Source organism: Dromiciops gliroides, chromosome 3 (assembly GCF_019393635.1).
Source record: "Dromiciops gliroides isolate mDroGli1 chromosome 3, mDroGli1.pri, whole genome shotgun sequence".
In the NCBI taxonomy this organism is placed as follows: domain Eukaryota; kingdom Metazoa; phylum Chordata; class Mammalia; order Microbiotheria; family Microbiotheriidae; genus Dromiciops; species Dromiciops gliroides.
In genome coordinates, this window is record NC_057863.1 from 217,162,355 (window position 1) to 217,189,425 (window position 27,071).

Below are 27,071 nucleotides of genomic sequence, written 5' to 3' on the forward strand. Positions count from 1 at the left end.
TGAGGCAAACAGGATTAAATGTCTTGCCCAGGTTCACACAGCTAGTGCCTGAGGCCAGGTTTGAACTCAGGAAGTGAGTCTTCCTGAGCCACCTCACTACCCCATAAATAAGTATATACAAGGGGCAGCTAGGTGGCACAGTGGATAGAGAACCAGCCCTGAAGTCAAGAGTACCTGAGTTCAAATCCGGCCTCAGACACTTAGCACTTACTGGCTGTGTGACCTTGGGCAAGTCACTTAACCCCAATTGCCTCACCAAAAAAAAAAAAGTATATACAAATAGAAAAATATTTATACAAATGTAAAATCTTCTGTCTGGCTTGCAAAGCCCTTCAAATCGGGGCCCTTCCTACCTGTCAAGTCATTTAATATCTTCTTTCCACATACTCCAGTTGCAATGGCCTCGCTGCTCTTTCATTGCCTTTTCCCCATTTCTCAAATACTCTCCCTCCTTATCTCTACCTCCTGGTTTCCCTGACTTCCTACAAGTCTTAGCTAAAATTCCACCTTCTACATGAAGACTTTCTCAATCTTTCTTCATTCTAATTCCTCCCTTCGGTTGACTATCTCCACTTTATCCAATATATAGTTTGTTTATATACAGTTGTTTGTATGTGGTCTCCCCCATTAATTTGTGAGTTCTTTGAGGGCAGGGTTTATTTTTGCATTTTTTTTTCTTTGCCCGGCAATGAGGGTTAAATGACTTGCCCAGGGTCACACAACTAGTAAGTGTCCAGTGTCTGAGGCTGGATTTGAACTCAGGTCCTCCTGAATCCAGGGCTGGCACTCTATCCACTGCACCACCTAGCTGTCCCTATTTTTGCATTTCTTTGTATCTATGTGCCTGACAGATAGTAGATGCTTAATAAATGCTAGTTGATTGACTAAATATAATTTTGGAGGGGGGAGTCATGTATAAAAAAAAAAAAACTAGAGAAAATCTCTGAGCAAAGAAGCAAGGGCACTATATAAATTCAAGGTATTCTTGCAGTACTAATATAGTAATATTGTGTGTATGTGTATGCATGTATATGTGTATCTACTTGATTAATTCTGTGCAGAATTAGAAGGTTACCTGATCTAAGGAATACTGATGATGCAATCAAATGCAGAATTCATGTAACTAAAATAGCAAATGCTTCTAGCTTGCTTAGATATAATTATAAATCTGTCAAATGCTTGCTTAACATTGGCTGAAGTCCTAAAAATGATGTATGATACAGTTAGAAATAAATGAGGCTATTAGGATTATAATTATGGACCTAGCAAAAGATCCCATCATCTGGTAAAATAAATGAAATTCATTATATTCGCTCAGTTGGAAAGTGTTGTAAACACCCTATAGGAGAGAAAGGCAACATGGATAGAGAGATAGCAGGAATTCAGTAAAAGAAAGAAGTGTCACAGTTAATGAGGTTAAACTTAGAAAATCCAAGGTGATTTACCCAGGGAAAAACAGAAAGATGAAATGCTAAAATACCAAGAGAACTCATTTCAATATAAATCTGCATGTAAATCCAATCTGACCTTATCTCAGTCAAAGTTACTCCTCTGAATAGTTGAACTCACTACTAGAAAGCCTGGGACAAACTGGAGAGAGAAGAAAAGTAATCAAAATCATTGGAGGTCACAGAAAATGAACTCTAGGAGAGGAGACAAAAAGCAACACCAGTGAAATCCCTGATTGATATAAATATAAAAACTGCTTAGAGAAGAAATAGCCTTGTTTGTCAAGGTGAAAACATCCAAGGTAGCAAGATCAGTGGAGTAACTAAAACCAATTTACAAAGAAGAATACTTGGCTCCGATTCAGCAAACACTTCCCAGGCCAGCTACTTAAGTATCTCAAGCATGAAACTGTCAAAACAAAGGTGAGCTTCACTTTTTAATTAATATCTATAGGTATACACACCTCAAAAAACTTTTAAGACAAGGGAAGTCTTTAAAAGGCCATAAGCATTCTTATAGTCGATGACCTAAAAAGCGTGCTTCAAAGGAAAAACTGGTTTGAGTTCAAAATACTATCCTCAAAAAAGAATAAACTATCCACTAAATCAGAGGGAACACTTGGCCCTTACTGAGAGAACTGGTTGTTCTATTATTTAAAGACTGCAAGTGGCGGTCATTCATTTCACAAAGAGCTTAGAATTCATGCTGTTCACCTGACCACCCACTTTGTTTTCACAAGGTGAGATGAGTAAAATAGTTCAAGAACCTATCACCTTATGATCAAATTCTTTCAGTAATCAAAACTTTCTTTGTAAGGAAAAAAAGTACTCATTTAATCATTACAATACAACATTTTAGGAGTTATAAAAGGCAATGCACACATGTTTTTAAATATCTTTATTGATAGTCTTTGTTTTTTTCATTATCTACATGTCCCCTTCCTCTACCTTCGAGAAAACCTTTCTTTATGACTAAGAATAAAAAAAGGGAGTGGGAAGAACAGTTTAACAAAACTAACAAGTCTGATGTTATTTATATCCAGTGTTCTAAATGCACCTTCACTTCTACACAAAAATGTATAAGGTTTTTTTTTCACATATTTGGGGCTGTCATAATTTCTCAGCATTCAGTTTCCTTTATGTTGTCATTGTTCTTTCTGTTTACATTGTTTCATTCTTTATGTATATTGTTTCCGTGGTTCTGCTTATTCCATTCTGCCTTAATTCATGTGAGGCTTCCCTGTATTAATATGATTTCATCATTTCCTACAATGCAATAATATTCCTTCCATTACATTCATGTACCACAACTGGATTAGCTATTCCCCAATCAAAGGGTATCTAATTTGTTTTCCATTTCTTTGCTACTACCAAAAAAAAAAAAGAGCTGCTATAAATACTTTGATTTATACTGGGACTTTTCTTTTGTCATTGACATCCTTGAGGTATGTTCCTAGCAGTGGAATTCCTGGGCAGAAAGTGCAGACATTTTAATCACTCTCCAAATAATGGGATGGATGCCAGGATGATGTAGCAGGAGCTCTGGCTGGGGAGTCAGATGATATGGATCAGAGTTTTGGCTCTTCCCCCCTTATCAGCCACGACCTTAGGCAAGTATCTCCCATCCCTGAGCCTCAGTTTCCCCCATCTACAAAATGAGGGAACTGGTCTCGATGTTCTCTAAAGGCACTTTCTAGCTATAAAATTCTATAATTCTACAAGTATATAAATATAAGCAACTGTTTTTATTATCATGGAAAAGCTGTGGGAAACTGGGAAACCGCAACAGCTAACAAACTAATTTGTCATGCTCACATATGGACAGCAATATTACTAATATCATCTTCAAGCACAAAGGCCTGTTTTGATATAGTATGTTACGGGGTCAAATACATAGTTACCACAGTAACCAATTTTCCAGAACATAATAAGAAGAATAATAGCTGGCATTTATAGAGTTGTTCAAGATTTGCAATGAACTTTTACAAATGTTATTTCATTTGATACTCACAATAACCACGTTGTAAGGTAGATTTAGTACCCACAATTTCATTAGTTTAAAAAATGACAGGGAAGGAAATTTCATTTACTAATTTGGTAATTTGGCAACTTCCAGTTGCTGGTAATTTATGGTCTTAGAGAGTTGCCTGGGGTCCTGAAAGGTTAAGTGAGTTATCCAGGGTCATAGAGCTAGTATGCATTGTAGTAATAGTAGTAGTAGTAGTAGTAGTAGTAGTAGTAGTAGTAGTAGTAGTAGTAGTGGCAGCAGCAGCAGTAATAGTAATGATGACAATAGCAAATATTTATATAGCACTTATTATGTGGCAAGCACTGTGCTAAGTGCTTTACAAATATCTCATCTGATCCTCACAACTATGGGAGGTAGGTGCTATTATTATGCCCACTTTATAGATAAGGAAATGAAGGTAAACAGATATTCGGTGACTTGCCTAGGCCCCTGCAATTTGAACTCAAGTCTTCCTAACCCTGGGCCCAGAGCTCTAGCCACTGAGTCACCTACCTGCCACCTAACTGACAGAGATAGGACTTGGAATCAGGAAGACTTGGATTCAAGGCTAGTTTTTTATTCACTTTAATACACTGCTGACAATGAGACAAACTACTGTATGTCAAATCATATACATTAACCCATATGGCATAGAAAAGGAAAAAAAGAAATATGGTTATTTTTTCCATATTGTTTTCACAAAGAGGAATCAAAGTAAAGTTCTAATTAAAAACCCACACCATCTGTTTAATTTGGTTTCTATGGTACATGTATATGTGTGTGTTTATTTGTAACATAGACATATGTAATATATGTATATCAATATATGTGTTGTTGTTTCAATCATGTCTGACTCTTCGTGACCCCATTTGGGGATTTCTTAGCAAAAAACCTGGAGTGGTTTGTCATTTCCATGTCCAGCTCATTTTACAGATGAGGAAACTGAAGCAAATAAGTGATTTGCCCAGGGTCACATCGCTAGTAAATGTCTGAGGTCAAATTTGAACTCAGGACACTGAGTCTTCCTGACTCTAGGGTCCACTCTATCCACTGCTTCACCTAACTGCCCACCAACATATGTAACACATATCTGTATATGTAATAAATGCATATAACATATGCATATACTACACACATTATATATATGTATATATATGTATATATATTCACACATACATATACCTCTGTTTATGTGTGTGCTATTTCCAAATCAAAGAAAATCATGAACCATGACATATACGTTTTAAAGAACTAAATACTGTTTATGAACAAAAGGGCATCAACATTCTATAGAATTATAAGGCAAGGGGGTGGCTAGGTGGTGCAGTGGATAAAGCACCAGCCCTGGATTCAAGAGAACCTGAGTTCAAATCCGACCTAAGACACTTGACACTTACTAGCTGTGTGACCCTAGGCAAGTCACCTTAACCCTCATTGCCCCACTCCCACCCCCCCAAAAAAGAATTATAAGGCAAAAAACAATCCTGATGGTTTGAAAAGTTTGGAAACAACTTAGATTTAGGAAAAAATTGGAAAGCAGCCCTGGATTTAGAATTAGTTATATATTAGTGTATATACTAATTTAACAGCTTCTCTAGACTATGGATTTGTCCTATTTATTTATTTATCTATCTATCTATTTGTTTGTTTGTTTGTTTATTTATTTATTTATTTAGAGTTTTGAGTTCCAAATTCTATCCCTCTCTCATTTCCTCCCTTCCCTACCCTCTCCCCTCCTTGAGGTAGCAAGAAACCAGATATGGGTTATACATGTGCAATAGACTATGGATTTGTAACTACTGTTAATAATACCTCTATATTTTAAGTGGTAATGGAATCATGGTAAGTTATAGTTTAAATGTCATCAATGAAATATCTGTGAGAAAATCAAGAGTTTAACTCTGATTGTGCAAAGTTAACCATAGTGGCTGGAAAGAGACTGAAAGGACTATGAGAACTTTGTTCAGAGAACTGTTTTGTTTGTTTTTTGTTTTTTGTTTTTGTTTTTGTTTTTGTTTTTTGCGGGGCAATGGGGGTTGACTTGCCCAGGGTCACACAGCCAGTAAGTGTCAAGTGTCTGAGGCCGGATTTGAACTCAGGTACTCCTGAATCCAGGGCCGGCTTAATCCACTGCGCCACCTAGCCGCCCCCAGAGAACTGTTTTAACCCTTATCTTGTCAAGAAACATAAAGGCAGGGGGTATCTAGGTGGCACAGTGGATAAAGCACCTCAGTTCAAATCCGGCCTCAGATACTTGACACTTAACTAGCTGTGTGACCCTGGGCAAGTCACTTAACCCTCATTGCCCTGCAAAAAAAAGAAAAGAAAAGAAAAAGAAACATAAAGGCAGTTGTTGAGAAATTTTAAATTGGCATCCAGAGATGGTGGAATTATGTTGCTAGATAGAACGGAGGAAAAATCACTAGGAGCAGTGATGGTTAGAGATGACTGTGGCTCTAATCTTTATCATAGCTGATACACTGTAAATAATTATATCTCTCTTTGATTATTTGTTATACCATTAACAAATTTTATAGCCAATAACCTTTATGTTTACTTAAGCGTAGGAGGCAGGTTTGATATATGGAGAAGGATGAACAAAAGTATATAAGAAAAGGTTTCCCCCATTTATTTAATAAATTGTATTTAATAAACTGAGTGGAGGCTCAGAACTAATTAACTGATAAAAGATGTTATAATTTTAGTAATGAGGAAACATCAGAATAAATCCCCCAACAATAACTGAAGTCAGGCTGAGAATGAATAAGGTAACAAGGCAAATAACAGGTCTTGTTACTTTAAGTGGGAGTTTTGTATGGTTATTGGCTCACACACCTGCCATTCACATAAGCTATTCATGAAGTAACCCATAAAGGCAGGGGGCAGCGAGGTGGCGCAATGGATAGAGCAACGGCCCTGGAGTCAGGAGTACCTGAGTTCAAATCTGGCCTCAGACACTTAACACTTACTAGCTGTGTGACCCTGAGCAAGTCACTTAACCCCAGTTGCCTCACTAAAAAACAACAACAACAACAACAACAAAAACTCTACTACATTAGGATTTAAATAATGGCTCTATTTGGGGGGGGGGTGAGGCAATTGGGTTAAGTGACTTGCCCAGGGCCACACAGCTAGTAAGTGTCAAGGGTCTGAGGTTGGATTTGAACTCGGGTCCTCCTGAATCCAGGGCTGGTACTCTATCTTTTTTACTTTGGGTAAACCACTTTACCTATACAGGCATCAATTTCTTCATCTGTAAAATGAAGGTATTAAACTAGATAATCTCTATGATCCCCAGAACATAGACACTCCCTTAGGAGCCATGTTTTACCATCTATAGAAATCACTGAATATCCTTGTACACACAGCTATATAGTACCTCTTATATGAATCCCATTCTTTAGAATAATTCTTCTAGGGGCAGCCAGGTGGCGCCGTAGATAGAGCACCAGTCCTGGAGTTAGGAGAACCTGAATTCAAATCCAGTCACAGACCCTTGACACTTACTAACTGTGTGACCCTGGGCAAGTCATTTAACCCCAATTGCCTCACCAAAAAAAAACCCGAAACAAAACACTGACCCTCAAACCTAATCACAGGGATTCCCAAAATCTGTACCTGTCAGGGAAACTAATAGACTGGAAAAGACAGGAAAAAATAGAAGCAAGGACATCAGCAGTCACACTATGCCCTGCTGGAATTATGATAGAACTTAATTTTGTTAACTCTTCATATAAGTACTTACTACATATAGAGCAGGGGTATCAAACTTAAATAGAAAAGGGCCCATATGTGGAGATTCCTATCAGTCCCTATTGACTTAGAAAACCACACCCTGAATTTATCTGTGTTTTATTGTATTTTTATTTATTTTGTTAAATATTTCCCAATTACATTTTTGGGGGGTTTTTTTGGTAAGGCAATTGGGGCTAAGTGACTTGCCCAGGGTCACACAGCTAGTAAGTGTTAAGTGTCTGAGGCCAAATTTGAACTCAGGTCCTCCTGAATCCAGGGCTGGTACTCTGAGCCACCTAGCTGCCCCTCCCAATTACATTTTAATCTGATTCTTGTAGGACTCAGGGAGTGGAACAAACCTGGTATTTGACATCTCTGGTATAGATCATTAAGGTAAGAACTCAAAGAGATACACACATTACTTAAGACCCTGCTTTTATGGAACTTACATCCTAGTAGGAGGCTAAGAGAAACAAACAGACAGATATGATACTAAATAATACCTAAGTGTACAAGATAAATCCAAGCAAATTGTTCAAATTAGGAAACATTTCCTAGAGGAAGGGGAATTTGAGTTGGAATTTAAAGAATAGGAATTCAACAGATAAATAGGGTAATGAAGGGAGGGGAGTACTGCAGGTATCCCTATACCTGGAACATGAATGCAAAGGCAGGGATCGTGAGCCGTCCATTTTGGCCTTGTGCATGAGTAAATGGACAAGAGTAGTATGAGATACACCTAGAAATGTAAGGGCCTTGAATGCCAGGTTAAAGAGTTTGAACTTTATGTGGTACTCAATAGGGAGCCATGGAAGAGATTTGAGCCAGAATACTATGACCAAATCTATGCAAATGGGAGATGTCTAAAAGCTCTATTAATGAAAGATTGGAGGTAACAGAGGAAAGAAGCAAGAAGACCAATTAAGAAGCTATTGCAATAGATTATATAGAGAGGACTACTACCAGGATGTTGTTAGTGGGAATGGACATGAGAAGTATTCATAAGTTTCCACTATATAGCACAATTCAGAGCCCAAAAGCAAAAAGAGCCTCTGAACAGCAAAAATATATATCAAGGGGGCAGCTAGGTGGCAAAGTGGATAAAGCACTGGCCCTGGATTCAGGAGGACCTGAGTTCAAATCCAGCCTCAGACACTTGACTAGCTGTGTGACCCTGGGCAAGTCACTTAACCCCAATTGCCTCCCCCCCCCCAAAATATATATATATATATGAACTAAATTTCAGGTATTTTATTCACAAAAGAACTCTTTGAACCCTCATTTAAAACCTATTTATTCTTGGGAAAAGACCCACATGTACAAAAATATTTATAGCAGCTCTTTTTCTGATGGCAACAAATTAGAAATTGAGGAGATGTCCATAAATTAGGGAATGGTTGAATGAGTATATGACTGTGATGGGATACATTGTGCAATAAGAAATGATGAGCAGGATGGTTTCAGAAAAACTTGTGAAGTCTTTTATGAACTAATGCAAAGTGAAGTGAGCAGAACCAGGAGAACATGGCATATAATTACAGCAATATTATACGATGATCAACTGTGAATGACTTAGCTATTCTGAGCAATACAGTGATCCGAGACAATTTCAAAGTACTCATAACAAAAAATGTTATCCACCTCCAGAGAAAGAACTGATAGGATCTGAATGCAGATCAAAACATGCTTTTTAAAAAATTTTTATTTTTCTTGGGATTTTTTCCTGTTTTCTTTTGCAACATGGCCAACATGGAAACGTTTTGCATGACTTCATATGTATAATCAATATCAAAGCCTTCTCAATGAGGGGGGAGGAGAGTTTGGAACTCAATATTTTAAAAAATTAATGTTTAAAACTTTTACATGTAATTGAGAAAAAAGAAAATAATGGACAAAAAAAGAAAAAACTATTAAAACTTTAATTTAAACACAATTTTAACCACTGTACTTACCAATTCCCTAACTCATAGCAAATTATTAGCAGTAATTAGGAGATTTCATTTACAGCAGGAAGTAGTAATAGGTAACACTGAAGAAACAAAGAAAAAAGGAGATATAAGAACTCAAAGGGCATAGTTATATGTTGCTCCTGTAGAGGTGGGGAGACTACAAATATGGAGCAAAACATAGGTGATTTAAAAACAAAAGATATCAATAAAAATTTATTTTAAAAAAATTTTAAGGTAGTCAAGAAATTTATAATGTATTTTAAAGGGGGCAGCTAGGTGGCGCAGTGGATAGAGCACCGGCCCTGGAGTTAGGAGTACCTGAGTTCAAACCCAGCCTCAGACACGTAACACTTACTAGCTGTGTGACCTTGGGCAAGTCACTTAACCCCAATTGCCTCACTAAAAAACAAAAAAAACCGCCACAAACAAATAATGTATTTTAAACTACTGAAAATGGTTAAAATTTTTAAATTGCTGGTTCATTAAAGAATAACTGCTATTTACCTAGAAAAATACATGGGGAACAGTTCAGTCTGCCAAAGACTGAATAAATAAGGTTGAAATGACATACAATTGGTAACATTTTGAATTCAAAATCAGTAATTGCTAAAAAAAAATTCTAAAAACTGGGAACTCAGCTCTAAATTGTAAAAATATATCCAATTACTACTGTCTACTGAGATTTTCAAGGATATATTTTCAACCTAACAAAAATCCCTCAGGTAAAGAGATTGGTCGTCGTAGTGATGTTTAAAAATAAGTCAAACCAAACCATCAACTTCCTTCCACTCCCCAGAATGAACCATTGAAAGTAAGTCACTGCTGCAAAAACAGTGTTTACTGTAGCAGATAAAGATGTCCTATCGGGAGTAAGCTTTCTTTTGGAACTAGATGAAATGCTAGGTGTGTCACATAAGCGGAAGCTGCCTTCTAGAATGTGCCTGAGCACAGAAGGACTGAACAGAAGGGATGCGACTTGGGCCAAAAGAAGGCAGCAGCAATAGGGAATCTTACACCGGACACAAGATTTAACAGATTCACCACTGCCAGGTTGGCTGAAAAAGCTAAACTGGAAGAACACAAAACACCCACAATGGTAAAATACCAGTTAGTATCTGTATCAAGAGTCCAATCCAAGCCTCTCAGGACACAAGAAGCACTTTAGAGCTTTGCATGTAATGATGCAAGATATCAAGGGTAAAAACAGTCTCCAAAACGGGATTTTTAGGGGCAGCTAGGTGACTCAGTGGATGGAGTGTCCAGTCTGGAGTCGGGAAGATCTTTGTTCAAATCTGACTCCAGACACTAATGAACCATTAACTCTGTTTGCCTGTTTCCTCATCTGTAAAATGAGCTAGATTAGAAAATGGTAAACCACCCTCGTATCTTTGCAAGAAAACCCCAAATTGGGTCATGAAGACTTGGACACGACGGAATCACAACGACAAAGACCTAAATTCAAATATGCCCTCAGATACTTAACTAGCTAGCTTCTTGACTCTGAGCAAATCACTTAGCCTCAGTTTGCTCATCTGTAGAATGAGCTGGAGAAAGAAATGGCAGAGCACTCCAGTATCTTTACCAAGAAAGCCCCAAACAGGGTCACAAAGAGTCAGATTCAACTGAACAACAACAAAACAGGATTTTGAATACATATAAATAACTATAAATAATAGAAACTGTTGTCAGTTTTTCAACATAATAAATGAATTAAATATCAAATGGGGTAGCAAGATACAGTGGAAAGATTACTAGAGGGGCAGCTAGGTGGCGCAGTGGATAAAGCGTAAGCCCTGGATTCAGGAGGACCTGAGTTCAAATCCAGCCTCAGACACTTGACACTTAACTACTAGCTGTGTGACCCTGGGCAAGTCACTTAACCCTCATTGCCCCGCAAAACAAACAAACAAACAAAAACAAAAACAAAAACAACAGATTACTAGAGTTAGAATTCTGGGTTCAAATCCTAGAGCTTCTATTGAGTATATGCATGGGGCAAGTCCTTCAACCTCTGTGGGTCTCAGTTTCCCCATCTGTTAAAGGAGGTAGGTTGGACTAAATTAGACAAACTCAAATAGAAATGGAAGATACTAAATCTCATATAAGGATATCTTTGTGCCACACGCTGACCTAGAAAATCACAAATTAACACTTTTTTCTAATGCATCTTTATTAATATTTCTCAATTACATTTTGATCTAGTTCTGTCACAATGGGAGAGTTGCCCACAGTCTGTATTTGCCCAGAAGTGTGTTAGCCATCTCAGGATTAGATGGTCTCCAAGAACCCTTTCAGCTTTTAAGTCTATGATCCCCTGAGCCATCTGAAAATTTCAATGTCCTGGGGGGGGGGGAGAGGAGCATATTTCTGACAGGTTATTAACTATAAATGGAGCTAATTATGTGATGCAATTAACATAGGATCAGATGATAAAACTATACAGTTCACTAGCAATAGGTAGCATTAGGCTATCATCAAAAGCCACCTCCAATACTTCATCACTACCACAAAAGGCCTCCTCCGATGCTTCATCAAGGCACACAGGTGATTTGGCGTAAGATTCTACCAAAACTGAAAGACTTGTATGAACTGATGTAGAGTGAAGTGAGCAGAACCAAGAGAACATTGTGCACAGAGACAGCAATATTGCTTGATGAAGAACTGTGAATGACTGGACTATTCACAGCAATACAATGATCCAAGACAACCCCAAAGGACTAATGATGAAGCCTACTATCCACTTCCAAAGAAAGAACTGATATTGATGGAACACAGACTGAAGCATGCTATTTTTCACTTTCTTTCATTTTTTCCTTTTATTCAAGTTTTCTTATACAAAATAACTAATATGGTAATGTTTTACATAATTGTATATGCATACCTATATCTGATTGCTTACCACCTCAGGGAAGGGGGACGGGAGGGAGAGAATACAAAACTATAAATAAAATGTTTATTACTTAAAAAAAAAATCCTACCAAAACTGAAAAGCTTTGAGTACCAATGAATGACAACCTCTGTATATCTGTTGCCTTGGGACCAGCAAGGTTATGTTTTCTTGAAATGGTTGGATGTATTTTTTTATTTTTTAGCAAAAGCAGAATTGCATATTAATTTTAGAGGGCCTGAATCCATTGCAAGCCAATGTTGGTAGTGTTTGTTGTTCAGTCATATCTGACTCCATTTGGGGTTTTCTTGGCAAAGATACTGGAGTGGTTTGTTATTTCCTTCTCCATCTCATTTTACAGATGAGGAAACTGAGGCAAACAGGGTTAAGTGACTTGCCCAGGGACATACAGCTAGCAAATGTCTGAGGCCACATTTGAACTCAGGTCTTTCTGACTCCAGGCCAAGCACCCAGTCTACTGTACCACCTTAGCTGCCCTACTCCATGTTGGGACCCAGTAGGAGGGGAGAAGGGACCTCAGCAGTCAACAAGTCCAGGGCTTCTCAACTTTTGTGTATCATTTTGTGTATCAAACTTTTTGTGTACCCTTTGGCAATCTGGAAAACCTATGGACTCCTTCCCAAAATAATGTTTTTAAATGAAAAAAATACAATACATGTGATTAAAAAGGAAATCAATTATATTGCAGAAAGTTATCACTATTAAAAAAAAAGTTCAGACCACAGGCTAAGTCTTAATAATCCAATCTTCTCATTCGACAGCTAAGGAAACTGAAACCCAGGGGGATTGATAGAGAAACAAGAGAACCTGAATGGTTTTTTTCAGGCTTTTCCTAACAAAACCCCCTCCAAATTTAAGAAGATATACCAGGGGCAGCTAGGTGGTGCAGTGGATAGAGCACCGGCCCTGGAGTCAGGAGTACCTGAGTTCAAATCTGGCCTCAGACACTTAACACTTACTAGCTGTGTGACCCTGGGCAAGTCACTTAACCCCAATTGCCTCCTTGAGGAAAAAAAAAAAAGAAGAAGATATACCATAGGGGCAGCTCGGTGGTGCAATGGATAAAGCACCAGCCCTGGATTCAGGAAGACCCGAGTTCAAATCCGCCCTCAGACACTTGACATTTACTAGCTATGTGACCTGGGCAAGTCACTTAACCCTCATTGCCTTGCAAAAGAAAAAAAAATGCAATCTCTTCCTCACTTTTATAGTCCTTTGGCATTCTAAGAATCACTGACTTTCTGTCAATTTTAAGACAAAGGTTTTAAGTTAAGAAAGAGCATTTCCATTCCAAATAGTAGATACTTTCACCTTTAATAGAGTAGGAGTAGATGGGGAGGGGAGGGGAGAGGAGAGGAAGTGGGTGAGCCAGAGTTGAAAAAAAGCAAGGAGTAGCCCAAGGGTGCAAGACACCTATTAAAGGAAACATTTAAGAAAGCTGTAGGAGACTTCATATTCTCTAAGGTAGATCACCACAAAAATATGAAACTAGGACAGTATATTGCTCTTTTTGTTCATCTTTGATTTCCTACTTCTTGAATTTGCCCACTGACTTTCCCAATTCTCCTAACACAAATTCCCAAATATGATTGCTGTAGTTACTGCCTGATGGTGCTGCTAACATACAACAACATGGCTACACTTTCTGATTTCCAACCATTTATCTGTAAATAGTACCTAGGTTTGGGGGTTTTTGCTCACATTAGCTTTTTGTGGAATTCCATCTCTTTCTGGCTTTCTACCTGACCCTTCTACTTACAAAAGCATCTATCTAAATAAGCCTCTAAAAACAAACTTAGAATTCTAAACCGGAAAGCTGAATTGGACCATCCCAATCATCCAGTTCTCCCTGAAATCTGTCTAATCACCCTAACTCTCACAAGGCCTGCTATATCTTATCTTAATAAGAGGTAGTTTACCAGGCAAAAGGTAGACCAGGTTAGAGGCTAGCTATTATAATAGTCCAAACAAGAGATGATGAAATCTCCAAACTAGTGTGACTGGAATGAAGAAACATGAGGGATGTTATATGTGGTAGAAAAACTGCCTTATGTTTAGAAATATGTTTTTTTGGTAGACACTTCTACAGACTGTTTCCCAAACAGAGAGATGTATGATGTAGTACCAGGTATGGAGCAGTCCAAAAAAAAAAAAGAAACAGCATGTATTCTCTTTAGAAATATCCTCATGGGAATAGGTAAACCATGAATATGAAACAGTTTGGAGGATTTTTTTTAAGCTAACACTCAAATAAACTGTGAATTTCCTTCTGTTGGACAGATAATAGGCTTGTTATCTGTAAACGCTAGCCACAGCTTTAAAAAATGGATGGTGCCTATCTATAGCAGCCATATATTATGAGCACCAAATTCATATCTACTAGAACAAGGATGATCCTGTCTAAAAAGAAAGAAGTTTGTGTTGTTTAAAGTTGTTTTAAAATTTTTTGTTTAAGTTGTTTAAAAAATTGCTTCCATTTAAAAAAAAAAGTATTCTCTTTGAGAGTGAGTCAGTTTGTGGCCTGCAGGGATCCTTACATATGGTCACCATTTCTATTTAAGTTCAGTACCACTGTGGCTAAGTGAATGGAGTACCAAGTCAGGAAGACCCAAGTTCAAATTCGGCCTCAGACACTGACTAGCTGTGTGACCCTAGATAAGTCACTAAACCTGGTTTGCCTCAGTTTCCTCATCTGGAAAATGATCTAGAGAAGGAAATGGCAAACCATTCAGTATCTTTGCCTAAAAAATTGCAAATGGGGCTAATGAAGAATGACTAAAAAAATGACTGAACGAAACTGCTTTACATGGCTTCTTGTCTCATTTGTTTGTGATTATCTCATTCTTTGTACTTAAATCCCCAGTGTCTAGAATCAAGCCTGGCATAGAGTGGTTACTTAATAATAAATGCTTGTCCAGTGATTGATTTTAATGAGTTCTTTTTATTAATGTTCCAGTATCAGGATAAAGTTTACCAGTTTGGGGTCATTTGTTGATTTTTTTCTCCATACCTACCTATTATAACATTCTCAGCTTGCACATAGTACTTATTTATAATGTTTCTTGAATTGAAGAGGCTAAAAACATAATTCTAAAATAAATTTTTAAAAAATATATGAAATTCTTGTGTTTTAATAATCCAGCACTCTACAAAGTGTTCTTGACTCTGCCACACACACACAGAGTTATGCAAGCAGTTCCCAATTTATTTTTGGATATGAGACAGTTGGCTAGAACTGGGACTGTTTTCTCTGTAGAGGTAATGCTATAATACCTTGCTGTCAAAGGTCTGTACGGTCAAAGCTATGGTTTTTCCAGTAGCAACGTATGGCTGTGAGAACTGGACTATAAGGAAAACTGAACGGCCACAGAATTGATTCTTTCAAATTGTGCGGCTGGAAAAGACTTTGGAGAGTGCCTTGGCCAACAGGGAGATCAAATTAGTCAGTAGTTAAAGAAATGAATTGAAGCTACTTTGTCCACATAATAAGAAAATGGGATTCATTGGAAAAGCTCCTAATAGTGGGAAAGATTGAAGGCAAAAGGAAAAGGGGATGGCAGAGGACGAGATGGATTGTGTTACATAAACAATGAACATGAGCTTAGACAGACTTCAAGAGATAGTTGGGGGGGTGGGGGGGGGTGCAGCTAGGTTGCACAGTGGTTAGAGCACCAGCCCTGGAGTCAGGAGGACCTGAGTTCAAATCTGACCTCAAACATGGCACTTACTAGCTGTGTGACCCTGGGCAAGTCACTTAACCCTCATTGCCCTGCATTAAAAAAAAAAAGAGAGAGAGATAGTGGGGGATAGAAGGGCCTGGTGTGCTGTGGTCGGTGCAGTCACAAAGACTCAGACACAAATGAACAACAAATGCTATCTATCACTGGATGGCTATATCCCCAGACTAGCCCCCAACGAGCGAATGGCCTGTGAAACCAATAATGTACCTGAAAAACATAGTCTTACACACACATGCCATATTGTCTCTCTATGGTACTGGGGAGAAAATGATGAAATAATATACAGTAACTGCCTAAGGGGTACTGTAATAGGCCAATAAAAAAGGTTCATACTCAAGCAAAAAATAATAAAAATAAAAATAAAATGTGCCACAGGGAAAGAAGAGATACAAATATAATGTGATCTGAGAAAAAGTTTCATGAAAGAGAAGGCAACTGAGTTAATTCTTCCAAAGAGAGATTTCACATAGAAGATATGAGATGACCCAGGAAGCATTCCATTCCAGGAAAAGGATGGAAAAGGGAAGACAAAAATGAGGAATGGTGAGTCTAGTTTTGCCTAAATATAAAGTATAGGAAAGGGAATAGTGCAAGTGGAAATGAAATTGTGGAGAGCATTGAGTGTTCAGCATAAGGTATTCATACTTCATTTTGTTGTAAATAGAAAGCAGACTAGAAAGAGGAATGCTGAAATCAGTGAGATTTTAGAAAATTCAGAAGGGCAGCCTGAAGATGCGATACTAGAGACAGGAAGACCAGACAAGAGGCTAGCTATGATGATAATAGCCCAAACAAGAGATGATGATATCTCCAAACTAGAGTGGCCTCCGAAGGTGTGAAAAGGCATAGAAATACACAAGAGATGTTACAGAGATTGAACTGGAGTAGACCCAAGTCCTCCTGGGCATTCTGGCTGACTCTTCCCTCTCCTTGGGTGCTCATGTTCAGTCAACTGAAATAAGCAACAGAGAAGTAGAGGAAGCTAAGGTAAACAATTATGAAAACAAGCAATAAGAGAAGGGGACTCATCTTCTTACTACTTTCCAGGAAGTAATAATACTTATGTCTATGGCATAATAAGTCTTGCAAAACACTTTTCTCAAAAAAAAAAAAATAAATAAACAACCCTGTGAGAAAAGATACTTCATTGACATGGAATTCCTTCCAATATACTGATAGCATGCCCACCCGTACCTGCCCATCCCATATTGCCTTTGTCCATGTCCTCTAAAAAGTTCATCGCAAGGAATCCTCCCTCATGTTCTCCTACATCATGAGGATGACAGTGTGTGTTTTCAAATTAATTGTGGCTACTGTATTTTCTAAAATTATTGCTACTTATAAATTAATGGCTATTTCACCCATTTTGGCAGTGATTATTATTAATTAATGTTATATATTAATAAAGTATCCACCCTGTGTTTCCCTAACTTCCTCATAGCCTCAGGCTTTCAGACCACATACTCACCAAGAAACAGGAAGAAACCGCATTCAAAGACAAGGGTCAAGACAGAGCTAAAATGGCAACCCTTGAGTGGTCAAAGCTTTTTATCCTCTTTTGATAGAGGCAGGTTATTATACATTGATCAAAGCTAATTGGTTAGCATCATTCAATTCCATTGGTTGTCGTGACTTTGAGGGTGGTCCAAATGAAAATGAGCTCCACCGGTGACATAAGAGGAAAGTGCTCAAGTCCATTATCTAGGTGTGGTTTAATCCTATCAGTCCTTCACACAGGTAGACAAAAGAATCTATCTCCATTCCTATTGTACCCTAGGGCTGGCCCCAAACTAGAGATTCCAGTAAAGACTCTCTGACGGGGGGGTGGGGGAGAGAAAGGGACTAAAACTGGGTCTCTGAGTCCCCAAGAAATTAATTATTAATAATTATTTTCTCACAAGTGAAAAAACTGTGTTCTCTATCAGTTATACCTTCTTCTGTCCACCATCTTTTTTAATCACAGTTTTCTTTGAAAACATCATTTACCTCAGAAACATCAAACATGCAGCCCATATCCCTCATAGCACCAAGCCTGTCCAGTGCAGCCTGAACCAGATTAAAATGTAATTGGGGGTCAGCTAGGTGGTGCAGTGAATAAAGTGCCGGCCCTGGATTCAGGATGTCCTGAGTTCAAATATGGCCTCAGACACTTGACACTTACTAGCTGTGTGACCCTGGGCAAGTCACTTGACCCTCATTACCCCACCCCAAAAAAACCAACTGTATTGGGATATATTAACAAAATAAATAAAAATACAATAAAACATAGATAACTTAAATTTTAAAACTGAGTCATTATGTAGCCTACAGAAGTTCTTATGTATGGATAAGTGGCCCTATTTCTACTTGAGTTCAATACTGATGTTACATATAGCTTCTTCCACAAACTTCCTGGTTTTTAATATGTATCATCCTCTTTACACCCACTTCAAAACCTTGCACTTTGGATTACCCAAATGTTCACTCATTTTCAGTCATGTCTGACTCTTCATGACCCCATTTGAGGTTTTCTTGGCAAGGATACTAGAGTAGTTTTTTTTGTTTTGTTTTTTGTTTTTTTAAAGAGTGGTTTACCGTTTCCTTTTGCAACTCATTTTATAGATGAGGTAACTGAGGCAAACAAGGTTAAGTGACTTGCCCAGGGTCACACAGCTAGTAAGTGTCTGATTCCAAGTCTGGTGCTCTATTCACTTCACCCTTTGGATGGGGGATACAATACAGATAGAGGAGAGGTGATCAAGAAAGGGTAGTTTGAAAAGAGAGAAGGCTGATGAATGGAGCCATAGGAGAGAAAAGACTAATGGCAGTATTAATTCTGATCATGTTTCTAGAACTGCAAAAGGGAGGAGAAGTAGTTGAAGGTACACCGAGTATCCTTGGAAGAGAGCAAGGTGCTAGTCAAAAGATGGCCAGGAATTAAAGAAAAGCACAGCTGGGACATCCAGCCTGATACAGAGGCCCATTCACAACCATTCACCTATCAGGAACCCATTGGCTGCCATTCCCATTCTCTTGGTGAGGAAGTAAGGCATTTGCTGATATAGTTGGGGTTTTTAGGCTCTTTTGTTCTTTCGTTCAACCTAGACAAATTGCCAAATTTGGGGATTTCTAAGGCAAAGATATTGGAGTGGTTTGCCATTTCCTTCTTCACATCATTTTTAACATGATGAGTAAATGTGAGATAAACAGGGTTAAATGACTTGCCCAGGGTCATACAGCTGATTCTGAGTGATTTTGAACTCAAGAAAATGAGCCTTCTGTCAGGCTCAACACTATCCACTTCATCCCCAGATTGCCCTGGACCTAGAGTTAAGAAGGCATTTAATTCAAACTCTACCTCAGAAACTTACTAACCTTGTGACCCTGGGGCAAATCACTTAATCTTTGTCTGCCTCGGTTTCCCCTTCTGTAAAATGAGGATATTAATGGGCATCTACGTCCCAGAATTTTTATGACGATAAAATGGAAATAATAGTTGTAAAGTACTTTCTAAACCTTAAAGCAATATATAAATTACTAGCTATTATTATTATTTTCTTCATGGCATCTTGTTCACATCTATTAAATTTCTATAAGAAATTGTTATAATTAGTATCAATGTTCTTTTCTTCACTCATTTCTCCAACTAAATCAGTTGAAGTTGTTTAATTGCCCACCATTCCAATTTTCATGTTTAAACCTTCTAGCTTTGTATCAGTTTTGATCTTTGCTCTATAATTTAGGGATCTGACTGTATACATTCAGGTGATTCAGGATTACTCTCATGTCAGTAACATGCTGTCTTCTATCAAAATCCAATCAACTTAACTCTGCGATATTATTTGGTCCTCTCAATGTCCAACACCTTCCAATTCTTTTCTGAAAATATAGACATACACATATACTATGTATATGTTTTGTGTATGTTTATATGTTCATGTTATGTATGTGTATCAGGCTTCTGTGTAGTCTACACAATCTTTACCTGGAGGTCCATGAACTTTGTTTTCTTTAATATTCTGATAACAGTTTCAATAGATTAGATTCCTTTTTAATACTACATATTTATCTGATGCATTTAAAAGCATTATTCTGAGAAGGGGTTCCCAGACTTACCAAACTTCCCAAGGGGTCCATGACACACACAAAAATGTAAAGAGTCTCTGCTCTGGCATTTTTCATTCCTTACTCCTGGAACTATGTTTTCCAAGCTATTTATCTCAGTCTTCATCCATCCATGTTCACCTTTGCACCAAGTATCAAAGCTCATATTGATTTCATTTGAAAGGTCTTATTGGGGTTTAAGTCGAATTTCTCGGCCTTATCACTGCCTGAGATGGCTGTTGGTATTTAAGCTGCAATTAGTTTATGGCATTATGTATACAAATACTTTTGAGGTCTGTAGTACAAGACCAAATGTCTCAACGAGGGACCAACCACCCCATGTGGAGGTGAGGTAAATAATGCAAAATTATTCTCATTTCACAAAATGTGGAAACTGAAGCTGATTAATATTCATTAAAATTGGGGTTTTCTTGGCAAAGATATTGGAGTGGTTTGCCATTTCCTTCTCCAGATCATTTTTATAGATGAGGAAACTGAAGTAAACAGGGTTAAATGACTTGCCCAGGGTCATACAGCTGGTGTCTGAGGCGATTTTGAACTCAAGAAAATGAGTCTTCCATCAGGCTCAACACTCTATCCACTTCAATTAAATGATATGTCCAAGATCACAGTTTTGGAGCCACGGCAGATTTCTTGAGGGGCTCTCCTGGGCACCTAACTAATGGGCAAAACTCGGTCACCATGTGAAAAATACAATTCTAAGCAAACAAGTACCATATGTTCTTTTTGTTTGTTTGTTTGTTTTTGCGGGGCATTTGGGGTTAAGTGGCTTGCCCAGGGTCACACTGCTAGTTAAGTGTCCGAGGCCGCATTTGAACTCAGGTCCTCCTGAATCCAGGGCCCGTGCTCTATCCACTGCACCACCTAGCTGCCTCCATACCATATGTTCGAAGCAAATTAGGGGGAGGATAGTTTCAAATACACATTGTCTACCTTCCCAAGCCACAGGTACTGCTTCTGTAGGCTGATGCTGGGAACAGGGTAAAAAGGAGTCCTTGACAGAAAGGCAAGGATAGGGCCTCTTGTATTAAAGAATTGTCAAGGGCTCAATGAGGTGAGGCAGGCTATCTATATATCCCAGATACTTCTTAGTCTGGTAACAGCTTTCCTTTCTTTTCTTTTCTAAGTCTTTCTACTAACACTGTCTGCTGCTTCCATTTTGAGCATCTTTCCTCCTGCCTTCCCTTCAAAAAAAAAAAACAAAAAACCAGAAACTTTGCTGTCTTTCTTCAGGTCTCAACCAATGTCAAGCAATTCTAACCAGTATTTTTGTTATCTCAAAATGTTAAAATGCAAATCCTCCTTATAAATATTTCTCAGGTCTTCCTATTTTATCTTTCTGGTTTTAAATTATTTCATTTTCCTTTTTTTTCAAGTCCAGGTTTGTCTGCAAAAAAAAAAAAGAAATAAAAGAAAAAAGAAACCCTGACCTTTAAAACAAAATGAGTGATTATTCATTTTCCAAGTATTACTTTATTTTAAAAGATATTAACTAAAGAGTCTCTTTGAAATGAGAGTTCCCCTAAGGCAACTAAATTATAATTTATTTAGACATAACTTTTAGGGATATGCTTATTATATAAAGTAACAGGCATATGGTCTATTTTTACTTCAAGATACAATTTTGAAGAGGGAAGAAAGTATATTGTACTATGAATACTTTCTCCAGGTAAAGCTCCAGAACATTATGTTAATCTTAATTGTATTCTGATTAAGGGGGGGAGGGGGCAAGTGGCTGTTGCCATAGAAACAGCCTGAGAAGTTTAAGGCCTTCCAGCTTTGAGTAGTCATACCTGTTCCTCCACTTAATTCTGCTTTATTGGTTTCTGTTTGATGGGGAAAAAAGGTTAAGAATTAAGAATGTCTCATTCACTTATTAGGGTGACTAGGATCCTGACACCCACCCCAAAGGTTTTTACCATAACAAAACATCCATACCACATACAATCCATACCATAGACCAAGCAACAGTAAGGGGAAATGGAAGTGACTTCCAGTTGGTGTTTTTTTAAATGACTCCTTTTTTTTTTGCAGGGCAATGAGAGTTAAGTGGCTTGCCTAGGGTCACACAGCTAGTGTCAAATGTCTGAGGCCAGATTTGAATTCACGTCCTCCTGAATCCAGGGCCAGTGTTTTTATCCACTTCACCACCTAGCTGCCCCAAAATGACTGCTTTTGATCTTCATTTTCATCTAACTTCACCTTTATTATAAACAAAAACAAAAAAGAAAAGGTGGAAGATATGGACAGATATATGCTACACAGAAATATGTGTTGCAGGCTGCATCTACTTAGAGATGACCCCATGAACTAACATCTGAGAGAGGTCAAGAGATCTCTTCTAAATGGATTTCTTCTAGTCATCAAGAAATTGGACTTTACCCACTCATACAGGAAGTGCTCTGGGTTCTTTTTACCCACACACTTTGGCAGGGATATTAGATTCTAAACTTTGACACTGACATCCTTAAAGTCCCCCTGTCTTAGGAAGGAAAACATTGACAAGTGAAATTTAACATTTCCTCCCCGACTCCCACCTCCACCCATCACATCATGAATTTCTTGACACCATAACATATGTCGTTCCCAACTTTGTCACTGACTTATTGTATGGCCTACTTTGTTTGGTCCTGTCATTTCTTGCCCATTAACTGAAAAGTTGGTGGAGTATTTTATCTCTCAGCTTCCTGTGGGTGTTATCAAGCTGATTTAATAAAGGTTGGTTAAGCATTTTTACAACCTTATTTAATAATAAAGATCTGTGTTTAGAAAGTAGCTTTCCCACGATGGGCTCAAAGTGATTTTCTAAAACTACTCTTTGAATCCATATAACTTAATTAAGTGAGGCGAGTTGTCACTTTATTTCAGGTGACATACCTTACCTGTAAAATGTTTTACCTAAGACCAATAGGAAAAGGAGACTAAGAAGTGTGTATTTCTTAGCCTAGTTAGTGCAACAACAAGAATGCTAATTTTGGAGTGGTGGTGGTGATAGTAGTAGTAAGTAGTGGTGGTGGTAGTAGTAGTAGTAACAGCTAACATTCATAGAGTGCTTACTGCATGTTTACTGCAGTATGTGCTTTACAATAATTATCTCTTTGGGGGCAGCTAGGTGGCGAAGTGGATAGAGCACTGGCCCTGGAGTCAGGAGGACCTGAGTTCAAATCCAGCCTCAGACACTTAACACTTACTGGCTGTGTGACCCTGGGCAAGTCACTTAACCCCAACTGCCTCACAAAAAAAACAAAACAAAAATAATTATCTCTTTTGTTCCTCACAAAAATCCTGGGAAGTAGGAGCTATTATTATCCCCATTTTACAGATGAGGAAACTGAGGCAAACAAGTTAAGAGCTTTGCCTGGGATCCCACAGCTAGTAAATGTCTAAGGCAAAATTTGAACCCAGATCTTCCTGGACTCCAGAACATTAATTACTATCCATCAGTGCATCTCAATCACAGACTTATCAACAGCATTAGCATCATCATAGTTAGTATTTATACAGTGCTTACTATGTGCTAGGCACTGTACTAACCATGTTACAAATATTATTTCATTTGATCTTCACAACCACCCTGGAGGTAGATGTTATTATTATCCCCATTTTACGGATGAGGTAACTGAGGCAAAGGTTAAGTTACTTGCCCAGAGTCACACAGCTAGTATTGTAAGAAGTTATATTTGAACTCAGAGCAAAGGTGCAAAATACCTCCAATATCACTAATATAATAATTTTTGAAAAATGAAAACAATCCTGAATTCTACAGATGGGGGAAAAAAGGGACTCTGGCTAAATGAAGACTGGATAAATACGGGTGCATAAATGACAAAACTGTGCAATACATAGCTACAAACTTTTAAAAGAGAAAGATTCTTTATCTGCATGATATTATCTGCCTTGTTACCGGAATTGCAAATTAAATTGTCTATGACACTACTCATTTTAGTATTCTGAATATATGAAAGTCAAATTAATGTTAGAAATTTTGAAATTCAATGTTTACGTCAGAGACCCTTCTCAAGTTCACAGCTGGAAGCTAAAAATGATACTACATTACTAAATGTGGCCAGCAGCAAAACATCCAGAGCTCAAATAGCACTATTTCATCTGAACAAGAAAATCAGAAGAAGAAAAAAAAAAAACAAAAAAACCCAAGCAAACAAACAAGCCATGGTGGCAGAACCGCTTTTATTCCATTCTTTAAATCAAGCCTTTGGATTCTTTCAATCTGTCTTTAACTAGGTCTAACCAGAAAAAGAGGCGGAGCATATGTTCCTGAAGACTTCAATCCCTTTAAAGTCTTGAGTGTCCAAGTGGGAACAAGAATTCAGACAACATAAACCTTACCATCAGTCGACACCTTGTCTCCCCTATCTTCCTCCAACTAACTTAATTTAACCCCCCAAAAAGTTTGGGTTTAATTTAGAAAATTCTGTACAGTTTGTATCTAAATCCCTTCAAGAAAAGTCACTCTAAAGGTTTTCTTTCAGGAGTAACAATGCTCAAGAAACAGATAGAGGAAGTCTGATGTACACTGCAGTACAAACAAATAGACACACACCCCTTCTTTCCTCTCCAAGTTCACAATCTCCCCATGCTCTCCCGCACTGCTTCTCAGCAGGTTAATATTCACCCCCTTCTCACCCACTCTGAATTCGTCTTCCAAGTTCATTAGGATAAAGGGGAGAGGGGGCGGGGGAAGCGACGGGAGGGAGGGAAGAGATAATAGAAGAGGGAGGGATTGAGTCCGAAGAAAACCGTCAAAGGCAAACAAAAACACAAACAGGCACCGCCGCCCCCACAACCCAACAAACTTTCCGTCCTTAAGGTAAAGACTAAGAAATTCCCAAAAAAGGTTTGGGGGAAGGAGAGAGAGAGGAATATCGAAAACCTCTCCACAGCGGTGGAGGGCTAGGGAGTGGGCAACGGCACTTTGGGGAGAATCTGCGTGGGCAAGAGCAGCAAAAACCCCAATCCCTCCGCCCTGGAGAGGAAGAGGGTCAGCGTCCAGGCAACCTCCCGCTGTCAAGTGCCAGTCCTATCCACGGCGGGTCCGTGCCCTGTCCCCCCTTCCCTCCCAGCACCCACATCTGCCCAACCCCGGTCTCCTCCAGCCAGCCGGCCCCCGAAGCAAGCAGCAGAGGCGCTCGCTCACCCACCTGGTGCAGGGTCTCGGCGGGCAGCTGCGATGCCCTGAACAGATCTCCCACTTGGTTGGCCCCTGCGGTGGCTGTAGGTCCGGGGAGAGGGGCTCCCCTGCCCACCTCGGGGGGCGGCTGAGTGTGTCCGGAGGAGGAGGAGGAGGAAGAGGAGGTGGAGGAGGTGGTGGCGGAGGTGGTGGCGGAGGCGCAGCAACAGCGCGCGAAGAGCTCGGAGTAACACTGCTGCTCGCTGTCACTGAGGGGCAGGGGCACCGGGCAGTAGCCCACGCTGGCCCCCGACGACAGGGCTCCCGCAGCCGCAGCCGCAGCTGCAGCCGGGGCGCTGGCGTTAGCCGCTGCCCCGACGGCCCCCGCCGTCCCTACGGCCGCCGCAGGTCCCGGCTCCATGGGCCGCCCGTGAGCAGGGAAAGGGAACTCGGCCAAGGAAAGGAAACGCGCGGGGAGGCGGGGATCCCGGGGACAGCTGCAGCAGCTGGACTTTGCAGGCGGAAGGGCTGGTGCAGCAGCAGCAGCAGCAACAGCAGCGGAGGCAGCAGCAGCAGCGCAGGCAGCAGCAGCAGCGCCCGCGCCTCCCACCCCGGCCTCTCTCCCCCTCAGCCCCTCTGCAGTGTTTACCCTAACTCTGCCAGCAGCAGATCGCCCGGGGCCCGCGTTCCCTGGGTCTCCTTCTCCTCCTCCTCCTCCTCCTCCTCCTCCTTCAAGCTGGCTCACAACCCCTCCCCCTCTCCCCCTTTCCCTTCCTTTAATGTTGTGCCGCGGCAGCTCCTACCACATGGAAACAGAGAGAGGCGCCATTTTAGCCAATCAGAGGCCGGGGATCCCCGGGCCCGCGACCACTAACAGCCCCACACTCCCACACTCACCCATATGCACACACGCACACACTCAGACCCTCCTCCCCGCCTCCGGCTTCCACGCTGCGCTCAGTACGCCCAGCCCCTGCCCTGATCGCCCACTAGTGTTCTCCCCTAGGTGACCACCACCCCTATGCCTTGTCCCGTGTTCCACCTGCTGGCCCTTCTCTTCTTTCCCAACACACCGACGCACGCCTATTGAGGATGTTGGGCGGGGGGGGGGTGCTGGGGAGGGCGATGGAGAGGGGGGAGATGGAGAAGATGTTATAATTAAGTTCATCTCCCCCCACCCCCACCCCATCCCCACACACCCAGATTGGGAGAGAGGTATATTCCACGCCTCTCTGGAAAGGAGAGAAGATGCAGTTACCTACGGAACTATAGTCTAGCCCCTGCAGGGTTTGGGAAAGGTATATCCCTCCCCACTTGGGGCAATTTTAGCAGGTGCCCTTCACGGATTTCCTCAGCCTCAACACAGATGTTTATCCCCAGGGCCCTCCTTCCCACAGATGGGATTATATATTATTATGTAGAACAAAATATAAACCCTCCTATTTTTATAGTTCCATTTCAGTACCCAGAGGGGGAACATAGTCTTTTTATAAATTTGTCCCTCATAACATGAAGAATGCAGACAAGGGTAAAGCCCCGTTTTCAAAGACAGAACAGAAATGTGTGTGCGTGTGTTAAGGTACAGGACTGAGCTGGCCATTGACAGGAATACTATATCACAGTGACTCAACTCATAGAATTAGAAAGCTCTCTGGGATAATAGAGATCATCCAGCCAAAAGCCCTGATTTTATGGATACTAAAGTCTAAAGATGTTAAATTATTTCCCCGGGCTATTCAACCAGATTGGTGACAAAATTAGGGCTAAACCACTAATCCAGTGTCCTTTTCATTGTGCTGTCTCCCTACCTTACCCAGCATAAGACTTTATACTTTACAAAACATTTTCAGGAGGGAGCATACAACCCTCACAACAACCCTGTGTAAATGCTGTTCTAATTTTTTTTTTAAAGAAAAGAAGGAACCACTTTTGTTTAAAAATAAAAACTGGTATACAAAAAAGAGGTGGGGCTTATCAAAATTGGCTAGCAGGGAATACTTGCGGATGGGGGATAGATTTGAAGGTCTTAGTTTAAATCCTGCCTCAGACAT

General features: G+C 39.7%; 1 protein-coding gene across 6 annotated transcripts in view; it reads right to left on the reverse strand.

The window, feature by feature from the left end:
• REPS2 (RALBP1 associated Eps domain containing 2) overlaps positions 1-25,792 on the reverse strand; it is a 275,952-nt gene extending 250,160 nt beyond the window's left edge. For 5 of the 6 annotated variants that reach the window (XM_043995040.1, XM_043995037.1, XM_043995035.1 and 2 more), the window contains exon 1: positions 25,052-25,762. In XM_043995040.1, the coding sequence (XP_043850975.1) occupies positions 25,052-25,441 (390 nt within the window). In that variant the 5' untranslated portion in view covers positions 25,442-25,762. Of the gene's footprint in view, positions 1-25,051 lie in introns of all 6 variants that reach the window. The other variant, XM_043995038.1, reaches the window with a different exon arrangement.
• Between the last annotated feature and the right edge of the window lie 1,279 nt (positions 25,793-27,071).